Here is a 16,768-nt window from a genome sequence, read left to right on the forward strand (position 1 = left end):
TACCCATAATCAAAGCTGGTTTTAGACATATCTAAAACCAGCTTAGGCCTTTCCCCTGCCTCTAAATGCACAGAGAGAAAAGAGGCATTTTTAGAGGAGAGGAAAGGGCGGGCAGTGGGTGGGAGGTGTGCCGACCTAGACCTAGGCGTGCAACAGGTATAACCAAAACATTTGACAGATTGCCTAGTCAGCACTTATACATTTTGAGTTAGACCAAGTCAAAACAGGTATAAGTGCCGAAAAAGGGGCCGCTGAGCTGAGCTGATGTGTCATCTCCCCTGCCGCAATAGCGATACCACCAAGTGCCGCCAAACGCAGCACTTGGGATCGCTAAAGCGGCAGGAGAGATGACCCATCTCTCCTGCAGCGATCTACCACTCCAATAGGGCCAGGAGAGAGCCCTAGCTCTCCTGGCCCCGCTGGCCCCGCTGAGTACGATCGGGGCAAGAGGGAGCCCAAGCCCTCTTGCCCCGCGGCACCCTGACCTTCCCCGACTCAATGAGGCAAGAGGGAGCCTAAGCCCTCCTGCCCTGCGATCCCCAAACCCCCCCCCCCTGGGCTGAATCTGTTGGGGCCAGAAGGGAGCCCAAGCCCTCCTGGCCCGGCGATCTCATAGAAACATAGAAATAGACGGTAGATAAGGGCCACGGCCCATCTAGTCTGCCCACCCCAATGACCCTCCCCTACCTTTCTCTGTGAATAGATCCCACGTGTCTATCCCATTTGGCCTTAAAATCAGGCACGCTGCTGGCCTCAATAACTTGAAGTGGAAGACTATTCCAGCGATCAACCACCCTTTCAGAGAAAAAGAATTTCCTGGTGTCCCCGTGCAGTTTCCCGCCCCTGATTTTCCACGGATGCCCCCTTGTTGCCGCGGGGCCCTTGAAAAAGAAGATATCTTCTTCCACCTCGATGCAGCCCGTGAGATACTTGAATGTCTCGATCATGTCACCCCTCTGCGTTCCTCGAGTGAGTACAGCTGCTCCTCGTACGGGAGATCCTTGAGTCCCGAGACCTTCCGGGTGGCCATTCTCTGGACCAACTCCAGTCTCAACACATCCTTACGGTAATGCGGCTTCCAGAATTGCATACAGTATTCCAGGTGGGGTCTCACCATGGATCCAGCCAGGAGGGAGCCCAAGCCTCCTGGCCCGCGAACCCCTCTAACTCCCACCCCCCACTAAAATACAGGCAGGAAGGATCCCAGGTCCTCCTGCCCTAGATGCACTCCACCAACAACCCCCCCCCGAACTCCCGATCGACCCCCCCACCCTCACCCCCCTTCCCCGTACCTCAAAAAATGTTGGACGGACGGACGGGTGCCAAGCCTGCCCATCCGGCAGGCCAGCCAGCGCAGGAATGGGGCCGGATTGGCCCAGATAGCTCAAACCTCGCTCACAGGTGGGGCCTGAGGCGCCTGTGCCAACCAGAATAGGCCCAGGAGCCTTAGCTCCTCCTGTGGGCGGGGCCTTAAACACATGGGCCGGGTTTGGTCCATGTGCCTAAGGCCCCACCCACAGGAGGGGTCTAAGGCACCCGGGCCTATTCTGGTTGGCCCAGGCGCCTCAGGCCCCACCTGTGGGCAGATGAGCCGCCTGGGCCAATCCGGTCCCATTCCTGTACTGGCTGGCCTGCCGGACGGGCAGGCTTGGCACCCGTCTGTCCAGCCAACATTTTTTGAGGTATGGGGAAGGGGGGTGGGGGTGGGGAGGTCGTGGAGTCGGTGGGGGGGATCACGGGTCGGTGGGGGGGCTGATTGTGGGTTCAGGGGGGCAGTCGTTGGGGGGTTGCGTCGAGGGCAGGAGGGCCTGGGATCCCTCCTACCCGTATTTTAGTGGGGGGTGGGGGTTAGAGGGGGTCACGGGCCAAGAGGGCTTGGGCTCCCTCCTGGCTAGATCGTGTGGTGGGGAGGAGGGGTGGAGATCACCGGGCCAGGAGGGCTTGGGCTCCCTCCTGGCCGGATCGTGTGGTGAGGGGGGAAGATCGCCAGGCCAGAAAGGCTTGGGCTCCCTCCTGGCCCCAACGGATTTGGCCCGTGGGGGGGGGTTGGGGATCGCGGGGCAATAGGGCTTGGGCACCGTCTTGCCCCGATGTCGTCGGGGGGGGGGGATTCTGTAACCGGTGTTGTTTTTGACAGACACCGGTTACAGAATCCAGCTTTTAGGCGAAGTACTGGCTCCTCCTTCGTCTAAATGCCCTTGTTTTGGACGTTTGGGACTTAGGCTTTTTATAGGTTGATTATATGGTATAAGTTTAGACTTAGTGGTGGTCTGGGCGTTTAAACAGCTGAATGTAGAGGCAGGCCATTATTTTTAAAAAAACTCCTTTTGGACGTTTTTTTGATAATGGACATTTTCCCTGCTTCTACTTTCAACGTTTAAGGCCTTAGGCCAAAAGGGGACTTAGATGTTTTTTTTTTATTATGCCCCTCCACGTATTCAATACAAGGAACCATCTTTATTCAAAGCCTTTACAAATTGTTTCATCAGGCCTAGTTTTCTATGTAGTGGTGGCAGTATAATTCTACTGTATCTCATGCTACCAAAGGTTCATTGATTTACATTTTGTCCTTCAACCACCATATATTCCCTCGGAGGCCAATCTTTGTTTTGTCTGGCTCTATTATTAATAAATTAATAAATTCAATCATATCTAAGAAACTAGAGCTGATGCGTTCTATCCAATGGAATTTTCTGAATCAGTATACAGGTAAAAAAAACCAAGGCACCAAGATTTTTTTGTTGTTGGCCTGTGTAATTTGCACATTAACTGTATGCTATGTTCTGGGACAGAAACTAGGCTTCCTCTTCCCTTCTCCTTAGGTCATAACCAATCTGGCTGCCAAGTTAGTATGAAATGCTTTATGTTTTTGCTGGTGTTTTGGGATTGTTGGTGCTTTTTGGCATGAACCAAGTTGTTGCTCTGTCTGATTGCAACTGAACAATATATGAACAGCTTCATGGGTGGAAAAGAGGCATGGATGTCTCACTGCAACTGGATGGTGTTATAGACAAGTGGGCTAACACATTTTTCATACCTGAGGTGGTTGGTCCAGTTGTCCTTGTGGCCAATCACATGCAAAATTTATTGGCTTTTAGCTTAGTCCACTTGCTATAAATATTGATGTTGATGACAAATCTAAAGGCCTATCTTCATCCTTCCCAATCTATCTGCTGCTTTATGACACTATAGCAGAACTGATTATGGGTCAAATGGATCAACAATATTGAATGGGTCATATGGATCACAATCAGTGCCCATGATCCACTGACCCATGATAAAATTATATTTATGTATTTACCTGCTTTCTTGAACTTGCCTTGCTTTCTTGAGGTTAGTGACCCTGATGATCACTGTAGTGTGTGCTTGTTGGGCTGCAGCTGGGGGAGTTGTGTGCTGCAGCTGGAGGCCTGAGCTCTGCTGCCTGCTGCACAATGTACAGAAGCTGCCAGCAGCTTTGGGGGAGACAATTTACCATGGATCCGCAAAGCTGCAGTGGGAAATGTCTGCACAACTTAGCCAGAAAACTGTGATGAGACAACTGAGCAGGCTCAGCTCAACCTCAATGCGGACTCCCCCGTAAAACCAAAACGCCGGTTCTGTGCACTGGTGGTTGAGGCCGAGGGTGGCTCAGTGCGACTGTGAAGGACTGGACTGACTGCAGTTAGGAATCCGATTGGTGATCTGAGCTGACATTTGGGTGGGCCTGGGCAGTTCAGTCCTGTGTGTAAGAGTAGTGAAATGTCAGTCAAGATGTCTAAGAATGACTGTAACTTAGTCACGAAAAATAGTAGGGAGGTTTGTTCTATCAGAACGTTGAGAACTAAGAAGTCAAAGTAGTTGGATACAGTGCTAAATAAAGACTCCTCAATGCAAAATAAATGAATGAATTGAATATCTAACTTGGAAAATAAGTAAATTGAATTTTCACATGCACTCAGAATTGTGTGATCCGACCAAGAGCCTTAGCTCCTATAGCCGAACCCACCACCCCATCACTGTGTATGACTTAAGTGGAAAAACTTAAAGTGAACATGCTGTTCAAACAATAAAACTATTTTCGAATGAAGAAGTAAAGAAATATTTTCCACTTCACTTCATATATGACTACAAGATTGTTTGCCCAAATCACACTACTACCTGTTGTTTGGCATTTAAGTTGCTTACATTATCTCCTTGAAAAAGAACCTCGAAACATGGTCCATGTTGGGACCTGTTGAAACTTCAGAAAGCTAAGTGGGAATGTTTACTCCTCCTTTTGCCATCAAAAATAGTTTTATTGTTTGAACAGCACGTTCACTTTAAGTTTTTCCACTTAAGTCATACACAGTGATGGGGCGGTGGGTTCGGCTATAGGAGCTAAGGCTCTTGATCGGATCACACAATTCTGAGTGTATGTGAAAATTCAATTTACTTATTTTCCAAGTTAGATATTCAATTCATTCATTTATTTTGCATTGAGGAGTCTTTTTTTAGCACTGTAAGAATGACTGTAAACCATCTCAATTGTGGACATCAGACAGTTTGTATAATGCAATTCAAAATGGTTCTGTTACTCTCAAAGAAAATGCAGACAGCAAAGCTGAATGTTGGAAAACATTCAGATTGGTTGAAACTGCAAACAGTGAGCAGATTTTTGGCTGGGTGGCCTGCATGGATTGTTCGAATTGTCCACTGTTTGTTGAGGTCAGCTGAAGGATCGATTAAATAGTATGGGACAAGAAATATGGCACCATGTGAAGTCATGCATTGTCGTCAGTTTGTGATCAAGGTTCCCGATACAAATATTTCACCAGGGGATAGAGCTGCTGTGAAGAGTGCTGAACTGCATCTACCTCATATTTGTTGAGGCTGGACTATCATTTTCTGTTGCCGAGTGTACGGTTTGGAAATCATGTGCCCAGCAAATGATTTTAATTGGCAGCAATTATGGAAACATAAGTGTTGTTGATGTATTTTATGGATGCATAACAGTAAGGGAAGTGGTCTTCGAAAAAAATTAAGCAATGCCCTGAGAAGGTCAGGAAAGAAGTTACTATTAGTTCTGTCCATAAAGCTGTGTTGTTCTGCACAGATATGATGACTGATGACATCAGCAAGAATTTTTACAGCAATTTCACTGTGTTTTGAGTGGTCTGATTTCTGAAGAGACACAGGCATTCCCTACTTCATTTTGCATATGAGTTTTCTAGTACTTGTGGAATATTTTCATACTTAAGTTAGAGGAAATTGGAGTTTTAGGTAAGGATAAGTTTTGTTGGTTTTTTTTTAATTATGCAAGCAAAAGAGACTCAGGGCTTTTCCTAAATCCTTAAATGTGACCATAAGCAACAGTAAATTTTCCTGCAGCAATGTGCATGTGGGGGTGCAGGGGGGAAAGATGTAGTGCACTGTTTAGCTTAGGGCCCTATCTTAGGGCCTATATATTATAGGGCCTTATACTAAGTAGGATAGCATTGCATAGGGTTAAAAACTGCGTCACAGGTAGACATGGCGAGTTGGCCATTGTTTGTACCGACTCAACTCGACTATGGCAAGCTGCTTATTAGCAGAGTTTGCTGACACTAATGTTTAGTGCTTGGTGGGAATTGAATCCACTGCTGGAATATAAATTCTTATCAATAAAGCCTATTGTGTCTGCTAGGGTTTGTGAGAAACCAAATTATTTACTGAGATTCAGACAGAACATCTGCTTTCACTGCTTGGGAACTTTCACAAGCTGACCTGTTTTTCCTCTCTATGAGCAGATGTCTCGTGTTTATCTTATTAGTTTCATATTTTGGGAACATGTATCATCTTATGCTTTGTGTGTGTGTATAAAGCAATCCTCTCAGCGTGGCTGGCTTGAAATTCACCTGTGGAGTATGAGGCTAGAAGATGCAATCATTTATCATGGTGGTGTTTGGTTTCTTTACTTTGTAAAAACTCTGTACTTTCTTTCTCTCTTGCTAATACAGCAAATGCTGTATTCAATTGTAAGAAATAGCTAGTGTGGTCAATTTTGTCTTACCCTGAGAACCAGTGGGCTGGTGAATTGCTTTGGCTCCGACTTCTTGCTGAAGTAAATGATATATTGACCTTGTCTTCTCACAGACAGATTTGGAAAATATGCATTGATAAATCAAGACCATAGTAAGGGATAGGAATATTTAATTTTAACGTAGGAAACAAGGTATAAATGAGGGTGTGAAACAGAGTGGTTATCAAACAGGAGCATAATAAGAAGCATCTCTTTTTTATTTTAATTATTTCAGTCCCTATCCTACCCTTAAGCTTTTTTGATGCCCTGGGTCACTTTTATGACATGCATGAATTATCAGAAGAGAGTAGAAGATGGTTGGTTTACAATGCCTAATAAAACTTTATCCAGGCCTCTTCACGCATTGAAGTAAATCTATTTAATCATAAAGCATGTTTAGTTACCTTTTGCTTGTAATATTAATTTTTGGCATTTTAAGATCCCTGAAGAGCTGATATTCCCTTAGTCCTATGCATGTAGCACAAGAGCGTGCCGAAATCATGTGCAGTCCCCTGCATGCTCTGTATGTAAGTGTTTGCATACTGTTTGAATTTCACTGCTATACTACTTCCTCTCTTTACCACCTGAAGGCATTTCATCATCAAAAAATAAGTAGACTTTTATGGAATCCACAGTGCTAAAAATAAGGCTTAATTGCTAAAATGACTTGAGATACATGGTGAAGGAGAATTAACATGAGATAAAAGCTAGCTCTTCTGAAGAGGTCCTCTCAGCACAACGTTGGAAGTATCAGGCAAACATGCCTCTGTGTTTTTAGCACCCTTTAATTCATGCAGAATGCTGTCATGTGACAAATTTATGTCTTAGGTAAAACTTGCACACCTTAAATAATTTACAGGCTATATGCTGGCATTTTTTGCATAGTCATTTTCAGGAGGAATTGTGATAGTGTGATTAATTTTAAAAAGAAGTTATTTTTGTAGCAATTTTTCTAACACAAATATTTTAATAAAATGTTGACCAATTGTTAAATAACCAGGATTTTCACAACATTTTGTTTTCACTTCTCAAAAGTGATATAATTTATCCCCCTCCTCCCCCCTTTTACAAAACTGCATAAGCGGATTTTAGCGCCGGCCTGCGCTAAAAACGTTTCTGTGGTTTTGTAAAAGGGGAGGTTAATGAAGGCCCCCATGTAACCTTCAAAATATTTTCTTCTATCTGTGCCCATTTTTGTGAATTGATCTACAGAATACAAATGGTTTATTGTTCTTCATAGATCACCTCTTATACGAGTCAGCGAGGAGGTTTGCAAATAAAATACAAAATTTAACACATATGAAAAAAACTATAATTTCAACATGAAAGAGAACCCCCCCACCCTCCTAAGAATCTTGAATAAAGACTAAAATTAAGAAAAGTATACTAGAATGGTGTACCGCGTGCCACTACTGCTGGTCATAACCTCTCCTGGTCTCCAATTGCTAAACAGAAGAAATGTGTTTTCAGTGAGGACTTAATTTTCAAGAAAGGTAACTCAGTCCTGTCCCGTAACTGAATTTTGCAAGTTGCCATAACCAGGAATTTTACATACTCCATAAAAATCTTACCAAAAAGGGCCTATTTCATACAGTAGTTCTGTAGTTTAAATGGTCCTGAAGGTTTATTTTGGAAGCTTCTCGTGACCTCATGTAGGCCTCTAATTCCCCCAGCCCTGATGCAGAATATAAATCAATAAAAGAAAAAAAAAAAAAGCTCCCAGATCTCAAAGCCCTAGTAGTCTAGTGTGCTACAAACACCCTCCCTCTTCTCCTTGACATAAGGCACACAGTAAAAAAAAACAACTTTACACCAAAGCCATGTCTCTTCAGATTACATAAAAACATCCATAAATGAAAAACAATAATTGGGTTGTCAATTAGAATTCCTCATGGTGTGGCTAGCTAACATCCTATTTTATGGCATAGGGCACTGTCATACGAGATCATACAGCTGTACTGTGGAGAATGTCTCTCCAGCACTGTTAGGGAAGTCAAATTCATATTCAATAAGTTGAAAGTTTTTTGGGATGAAATGCCTTGGCCAAACACCTACACTTCTTTGAATGTTTCTTTTGCCACCTGCTTATATTCTGTTCTCGCTTCCCCTTTTCGTCAAACCTCACTTCACTTCCTCTCAGCTCTGAGCACCATGACCGCTTCAACCCCAATCTGCTGAAAGACTCTGCCCTGTCTACACACAAACCCATCGAAGTGAAGGGCCCTGGAGGCAAAGCCACTATTATTCACGCTCAGTATAATACTCCAATCAGCATGTACTCACAAGATGCTATTATGGATGCGATTGCTGGCCAAGCGCAGGCTAGAGGCAGCGAGATCACTAGGTAAGAACAATTTTAAAGCCTTTTGTCTGTTCTACATGATCAATAGCTATTAACTAGGGTTTCCATTCAGATCGTGGTATATGCTACCTTGAAAAACAAACTTAAAAGGGAAATTTGGATTTTCAGAATGTCTTTTCCAAGCAAAGTTCAAGATGGCTTACAGCATTTTACAGGCACAAACTGACCGATTATCAAATACAAAGGAGCTGTATAGTTTTTGTTTGAAGATCAGGTTATTTATTAAATGAATAAAAAGTATGCACATACCTTCAGTTGATTCAAATGAGTGCATAAAGTGTGTACATTAGTCATGTGTCTACATTTTTTTTTTTTTTTTACAATTCAGAGGCTATTTTACTGAAGAGAGGTAACGATTTGCAGGGTCGTCCAACATACAGTAGGTCCTCAAGGGCTGCAATTCAGTTGGGTTTTTAGGATTTCCCCAATGAATTTTCATGAGGTCTATTTGCATGCTTCCGTTGTATGCAAATAGATCTCATGCATATTAATTTGGGAAATCCTGAAAACCCGACCTGGTGAGGGCCAAGGTTGGCCGCCTCTGCTTTACATCTGTTGAGGCGGTCTTAAGTGATCTGCTTTGTCTGATGTGGTAACAGTTAACATGCGGTAACTATAGGGTGCATTACTACCTATCCCCTGCCCCGTTGTACACTATGGAGTGTACAAATAAATTAATGCACACTTATAAGGGGTTATTCTATAATTGGGCACTCCTATATAGGTGCCCTAATGCCATACAGTAAAGACTATTCTATAATGGCATCTGGACATCCAGCTTCTGTTATAGACTACTAGTGTAACCTGACAACGGCCTGCCAAAAATCTAGACAACTGATTATTCAGCCGGCGAAGGACAGCAGGTTTTTTTTTGTTTGTTTGCATCTGGTACTAAAACTTTAAATTCAGGGCTGAGCCCTGTCTAGACTTCGACCAGCCATAAAGGGTCCCTTTTATACAGCTGCGGTAGTGATTCCTGGCACGGCAAATGGAAAGAAGCCCATTCAATTTCTGTGGGCTTCGTCTCATTTGCCACGCAAGGAATTGTTACCGCAGCTTTGTAAAAGGGGACCACAGATAGGACAGTTATTTATGCCAGTAGGTCTGAATATCGGGACCTAACTGGACTCTGCCCCTGGAACATTCTCAACATAGCTGGCTTTAGATTTTGAGCTAACCAGTCATTTTTAGCGAGGAGGGCCAGTTAAGTGCCACTGGAAATGACTGGGTTGCCACGACCAAGTGATTTAACTAAGGGCTCCTTTTACAAAGGCACGCTAGCGGTTTAACACGCGTAATACCACGCGCTAAACCGCCGGCCGCGCTAGCCGATACCGCCTCCTCTTGAGCAAACGGTAGTTTTTCAGCCAGCGCGGGGGTTAGTGCGTGATGAAAAGTCACGTGCTTTAACCTCTCTAGCACAACTTAATAAAAGGACCTTTAAGTTACGGCTCTTTCCAGCCAGTTACCTCACTTTGAATATCATCTGGTAGGTGCCAACAGTTACACTAGCTATAGACCTGGTGTAACTGCAGGTGCCTAAATGCCACAAAGGTGTGTGTAACTTACAGTACTCGTTAAGGTTCCCATGTCCATACTCCTACCCTACTCCAACTGTGTGAACACCGCTCTTACATTTATTTACCTGCTATGCCATTTTTGTGCACCCTTATAGCATAGCGGGTACACTTACCCACCAAAATACCAAAAGAATTCTTCATATACTTGGGGACCAATGGTGCATAAATGCAGCACTCAGTTACAGAATTGCCCTTCACACGTAGACAAATTCTCAAATATTGCACCGCTTAATTTACAAAATCCCCCCAAAACTTATACACATTTGAGCGTTTAAGCTGCACCAAGAATTTGCATCTTATATTACTTAATGTGTATGGGATCTTCAGACTGCGGCTGCAATCCACATTAGTCCCATTATATCTACTCTGTCTTTTGCTTCTAATTATTCTTTAATTTTTCATTTTATAATATCGCTAAGAGCTTAAATAATTTCTGACTTAGCTTTGCAATATATGTTCTTTAACTGACACGTCCTCCCCTGTTTTTTTCCAACACGTTTCGTATCCTTCCTCAGGGTCGGGGAAGACTCTAAAAATATAATAATACAAAGCATACAAAAATTACACTTCTGGAGGCTGTTTTAGGGGAAAGACTCAGAGTCAAGACTAGGACAGGGATTCAACACTAGGTTAGATAAGTTCCTACTGGAACAGAACATATGTAAGAAAGGATAGACTCAAATAGGGCACTGGTCTTTGACCTAAGGAACGCCACGTGAGGGGACTGGCCCAGCAGCGGCAAATCTTATGTTCTTATACTAAATTATGCTGCAGTCCAAGTGTCTATACCCATAACTTTAAATCAAAACACAACATTGCTAAACACTATTAGCATTACTGCTACTCCGTTCACTCGGCTGCTGTGAAGCCAAAGATGGCCGCAACGTCTAACTCTAAAGTGGAGATTCCCCCTTGATGTCACTCTCTCAGGGAGCCAATAGCTGGCCTGAAAAATTGTATTTCAAAACTCTTAGGCAAAATTTTGACAGTTAGGGCTCCTTTTACTAAGGAGCGCTAGTGTTTTTAGCGCACGCACAAGATTAGCGCGCGCTAGCTGAAAAATTACCGCCTGCTTAAAAGGAGGCGGTAGCGGCTAGCGTGCGCAGCATTTTAGAGCGCACTAAGTGTTTGCTAAAACCACTAGCGCGCCTTTGTAAAAGGAGCCCTTAATCTACAGAAGCCATCCAGTCCCCCATTTTGTTTAACCCGTGGGGCATCTTGGTGTTTAGCTGAAACATCCACCACAGCTCTTTAATATCTTCACATCAAGACATAGCACACATTAATAGAGGGGGCTCAAAATATACTTGAGTAGTTTATTTATTTCCCCTGTCCAAATTGTGCCTTCTGTCTATCCCCTCCCCTCCCTCAGCCCCCTTTTTTTCAATGGTTAAATGTAGGCACATCAAGGAAATTTATGCATTTTTATGCGGGATTGAAAATCCAGTTCTACAACTCCAGGCATTATATCTATTTCTTTATTCCCAATAGCTTACCTAGCAATTTTTAACTCTAGGCTCTCTAGGGATTTTGGTTCTGTTTGGCTCTATTTGCTGTGTAGCTAATTGTAATACCCCTAAGGATGGTTGTGTAAGCAATCTAAAATCATTTCATAAAAGGTTTCCCCTGGCTAATTAATTTTTTTTTTTTAAAAACAACTCCTCTGTATTTTTGGAGATAAGATCTATGAAAGCATACTCCTCAAGAAGGCTGGATTGAATCTTCAGCAAGAAGTAGATTCATTGGTGTCAGCTCTAAGCAAGAGAAACACAGGCATGCTCTGCAAATAAATTATACTGTAGATTCAATAGTAGTTTCTGTTATTTGAGGAAAAAAAAGTGATTTTGAAGTCAGGAAAAAGTCAAGGCTCAAAAAAGAATTGGCGGAGCTGAAAAGAACATAAAATCAGACTTGGATACCTATTTTCCATGGACCAATCCCATTCCCTTAATGTAAGAACATTTTGAAAGCTTTAGTGGGCTATTGTTGGGCTGTGGACTTCCTATCTAATACAGAATTCAAGGGAGGTTAATATCGCTTCCTAAAATAACCTGAGCATCCCCATTAAAGACATTTGTGTAAAAAAAAAAAATCTAGATATTTAAATAAGGTCCATATATATAAAATTTAATAATAGCATGACCTGATCAATTTGCAAAAAAGCTGTAACCTATTTTATTCCAGATCTGGAAAAGAGGATAGACACTTATACTAGAGCTTCTTCTTTTTTAAGTTCAATATATTTTATTATATAATACTTATAGATACAATCAAATCATAACAGATTACAATATACATAGGAACCAACAATCGTCCTATACAATAACAGTTATATAATACATCAGAAAAAAATAATAACACAATTAAAACAAAGCACAGATAAAGGTAGCGCACTAGCACCTACCAATAGATAATACCAATAATCAACATATAACAGCATGGATGTACATTAATAAATTTCAACACAATAAATCTGCTATATCACTATATTTTATGAGAGGTTTCCATATCTTACGATATGTGTGCAAACTACCTCTTTTCAGCGAAAGACCTTTAAAATTTAGCTACGAGACATAAAGAATTCCACCAAGTAATATATTCTATCCTCGTAAAATCTTTCCAATGGCTAAGAATTGTTTTTATTGCTAAATTTAGTAAAATTCACAATAATTTAGCCAGCTCATCTGTGATCGGGGCCTTTAGATCTATTCTGGCCAGCAGAATAACATTTATGGTTAGTTGTTCTTGAATGTTAACAAACAAACAAATGGACTCCCACACTTGTTTCTAAAAGTACTGTAAATGCTCACATTGGAAAAGTGAGTGAACTAAGGTACCTGTATCTTTGCCCCAGGACCAGCATTTATTTGATTCATCCTTTGATAACAGAACAGGACAATACCTTTTTCTGTAACAATATTAATGAATCTGATGTGTATAAGACCCTGAAAGATATGGCTAAAAACAAAACTCCTGGACCAGATGGCTTTACAGTGGAATTTTATTTGGCCTTTAAGTCCTTGTTACTGCCAAAACTTGCATCTATTTAGAGCTTCTTAAATAAGAAAGATATTCTGGTTTTGTTTTGGTATTTTCAATGCAGAGCCTAGAGGGGAAAAAAATCACAGTGATCATCCAGTCCCTTTGTAGTTTAGGGAACATAACAACATAATTGCCGCTGCTGGGTCAGACCAGTGGTCCATCGTGCCCAGCAGTCCATTCACACGGAGGCCCCCAGGTCAAAGACCAGTGCTCTAAATGAGGCCAGCCTCACCTGTGTACGTTCCAGTTTAACAGGAACTTGTCCAACTTTGTCTTAAATCCCTGGAGGGCGTTTTCCCCTATAACACTCTGGAAGAACGTTCCAGTTTTCTACCACTCTGGGTGAAGAACTTCCTTACGTTTGTAGAGAATCTATCCCCTTTCAACTTTAGAGAGTGTCCTCTCGTTCTCCCTACCTTGGGAATTTGTCATGTGAGAGGTACATTTATGGAATAAAAGCTATAGCTGGTTGAAGCCTCTTAAGATGGAGCAGGAAAAGGTAACCTGTACACACAGAGGGACCCAGGAATATCAGTACTATCCGTGGTGAGCCACACCATTATGTAATGTCAGAACCAGACTAAATAAATAAATATTTAACAAAAAAATGATGGAAACAAACTGCTACAGTGGCTATTCTGAAAATATTTGCAAAATACAGTATTTAAAATTGTCAAAATTCTTGCTAAAAACAATTTGGGAGAAATACAATAAGCGGTGTCTAGGTTAGGAACTTATAGGCATTCTAATCACATGGACCTAGCAATGCCCTAACTAAAATTCACACTTAAGTTAATTATTTTTTAATGGGTTAAATGGCATGGTAATTGACCAGGCAATTTAAATCAATTATTTTCATTCTTAATTTAAGTTTCATGTGAAAAACAGCACAGCGTCTAGCAAAGCCTAGTTTGGAAAGTACGAGTGGCTAGGGGTAGAGAATAGGCATGGTTGGCTTTGAGGTCTGAGGTAGGCCTAATATACTAGTGCCTACCTCAAGGATGTATAGCAATGCCTAAGTCTGCTTAGGCACTGCTAGGCATCCACTATAATAAAACCCTTAACACACATGCGCAGTTGAAACTTTGTGAGGCCGTGATCCCTGATCCGTGCCTCCGTGTTGCTGCATGCGCAGTAGGAGCCTTCGGCAGTTTGCGACGTGTGCGGAGGTTTCCCCAGCAACGTTCTTGCCCCGATCTCTGATGCCGGCTGACTTCTGACAACGCATCTCCTTCTCACCCCCGAACCAGAAGCGGCAGCAGCCGCGAGGCATTTACTAGACAGGCCCACTTCGATAATATAAAGCGGGCCGGCCTACCAAAAGCCCTGAGGCTGCCCAGCCTAGCGGATGCTGGACAGTGAGCAGGTAAGGGAGAAGGAGTACTAATAGACAGGGAGGGGGAGGTAAAAGGAATGGAGAAGGGCTACTGCTGGACAGGGGAGAGCAGGGAAGGGTGCTGCTGGACATGGGGGATGTAAAAGTAAGGGAGAAGGGAAAACAGACAGGGGGCAGAGAGAAAGAAAGATAAAAAAGACAGACAGAGGGCAGAGAGAAAGAAAGAAATGCCTGTCTACACATTTATTCTAGCACCTGTTAATGTAACGGGCTAAAAAACTAGTGATTCTATAATAGTTAGGTGCCATTTATAGAATGGTAGTCCTCCATAGCAGCTGAGAACTCTGAGTTCAATAGAAAAACATCTTGAAGAAACAAATTAATGTATTTTTGTTTGTTTCTTTTCATTATTTTTTATTGATTTTTTTTTCAACAATATTGCAGTATAATCCAAAGCAGTAATAGAAAAACCAAGAAATACAGAATGATACAAGAAAAACCAAAACACCCTCTCCCTTCCCAACCCTCAACCCAACCCCCCAACCTACCTCCCCCCAAAGGCAGAAGTGCAAAATAACCACAAAAAATAGTGCAAAGTAGAAACATTGGAAAATCCACAAAAGGCATATAAAAGGAAATTCTTTAAACAGTAATCAGGTCTCCACAACCCGAAAAAATGAACTCAAATAGAGTTCAACCTTCTTGAGTAGCATCATAACTACCATAATGTTTATTAGTCAATTTCTTCAGTTCTGCCAAATGATGTAACTTAGAAAGCCAGTTCTGTAGCGTAGGACCACAAGATTGCTGCCACTTAGCGACAATGACACATTTAGGGCTCCTTTTACAAAGCCGCGCTAAACCGCCAGCCGGGCTAGCCACTACCTCCTCCTCTTGAGCACGTGGTAGTTTTTCAGCCAGCACGGGGGTTAGCGCATGATGAAAAGTCATGCGCGTTAACCCCGCTAGCGTGGCTTTGTAAAAGGAGCCCTTCGTTGCCGCCAGACATGTGTTTTAAACAAACCTGCCATTTGCGAGCACTGACAATTATGGAGGTCCAGCAAACAAGCTTTATAGGGTCCAAGGAAAAGGTGGTTTTCAAGCCCAGACCCATGGAGGTCACAATCATGGACCAAAAGGATTAAAGTTTCCCAAAGGACCACCAAATGTGAAAAAAGTCCCTATGTCCTACAAATATTGCCAACAGACATCAGTAGCAAAATCAGGGAATATAGCTTTAATTCGTTCTGTGGTATAATACCCACGAGTTAGGAACCTTATATGCATTTTCCTTCAATAACACACATACAGAAGTTTTATGGACCTCTTCCATTCATTATGAGTCATTTCATAACCCATCCTTCCCTGGGACATAAAATTATACCTGTGAAAGGCCCGCTGACTTAAGAATAAGACAGAAATAGGTCCTTTCAGTTTCTCCAGGGTCACAAAAAATTAATGTATTTTATATCAGTTGTATAAACATAAAGGGGGTCCCTTTACAAAGCTGTGAAACGTACTAGCACAGGGTACATAAAGACCTCACACAGTAGTTTTATGATCAGCACGTGCTACCCATGCACTAAAAAATTGAATTTATTTTTTAGTGCTTGGGGTGAAGAGTAGACAAGTTCAGTGCTAATCAGCATAGCTACATCACCATACACTAACTGATTAGCACATGGCCCTTACCCCCTACAAAAAAGGGCTTATGCGGTAATGGCTATGCGCTAATAGGGAAATTAGTGCATGGCCATTAGTGGTGTGGTGAGGGGCAACCTGGACGGTAGCGTCCCTCCCCTTGGCTCTGCTCCCCCCTGCCGCATGTGCCCCCCCTCTCCACGTATCTCTACTTGTCCACCGCCATGAGCAACAAGAACTTCAACATGTTCCTCATGACTCGGTCGTCTCTCCCACTGATGTCACTTCCTATGTGCGGCACCTGGAAGTGACATCAGTGGGAGAGACAACACAGTCACAAAGAGCATGTTAAAGTTGTTGCTCACGGTAGTGAACTGGAGGGTAAGAGGGGGGCGCACGCATGTGGCGAGATGAGGAGTGGGAAGAGGCGGGAGTAGTGTCCAGGGCAGACAGTCCCCCTGATCCCCCCCTTACTATTCTACTGCATGGCCATTAATAAGAAAAATGGAAAATGGGGCCATTTTATTGCCAAGCTAAAAGTGGTCTCAACATAGGGAAAGACCCACACTAAGGATAGCACAGGCCACTTTTTTAGTACAGGGCCCCATAGATTTTCTGAATTAGTAAGTTTATTGGTTTCGAGGATTCTTCATACTGATTTCCCAATAAATAAACATTATAAAATTTGTCACATCAAAAGGACATTGTCTGTATTATTTTACCGAGAGCCCTTTGCCCTGATCCAGCCAGACAAGTAAGCTCTTCCCCCAGCATTCCGTTGGAAAAAT

General features: G+C 42.7%; 1 protein-coding gene across 4 annotated transcripts in view; it reads left to right on the plus strand.

Moving 5' to 3' along the window:
• LDB3 (LIM domain binding 3) overlaps positions 1-16,768 on the plus strand; it is a 177,171-nt gene that overhangs the window by 127,219 nt on the left and 33,184 nt on the right. Inside the window, exon 6 of one of the 4 annotated variants that reach the window (XM_033942036.1) lies at positions 8,160-8,363. The exons of the other annotated variants lie outside the window; for them this stretch is intronic. Within the exon in view, the coding sequence (XP_033797927.1) occupies positions 8,160-8,363 (204 nt within the window). The remainder of the gene's footprint in view (positions 1-8,159; positions 8,364-16,768) is intronic. 4 annotated transcript variants of the gene reach the window in all.

Source organism: Geotrypetes seraphini, chromosome 4, assembly GCF_902459505.1.
Source record: "Geotrypetes seraphini chromosome 4, aGeoSer1.1, whole genome shotgun sequence".
NCBI lineage: Eukaryota > Metazoa > Chordata > Amphibia > Gymnophiona > Dermophiidae > Geotrypetes > Geotrypetes seraphini.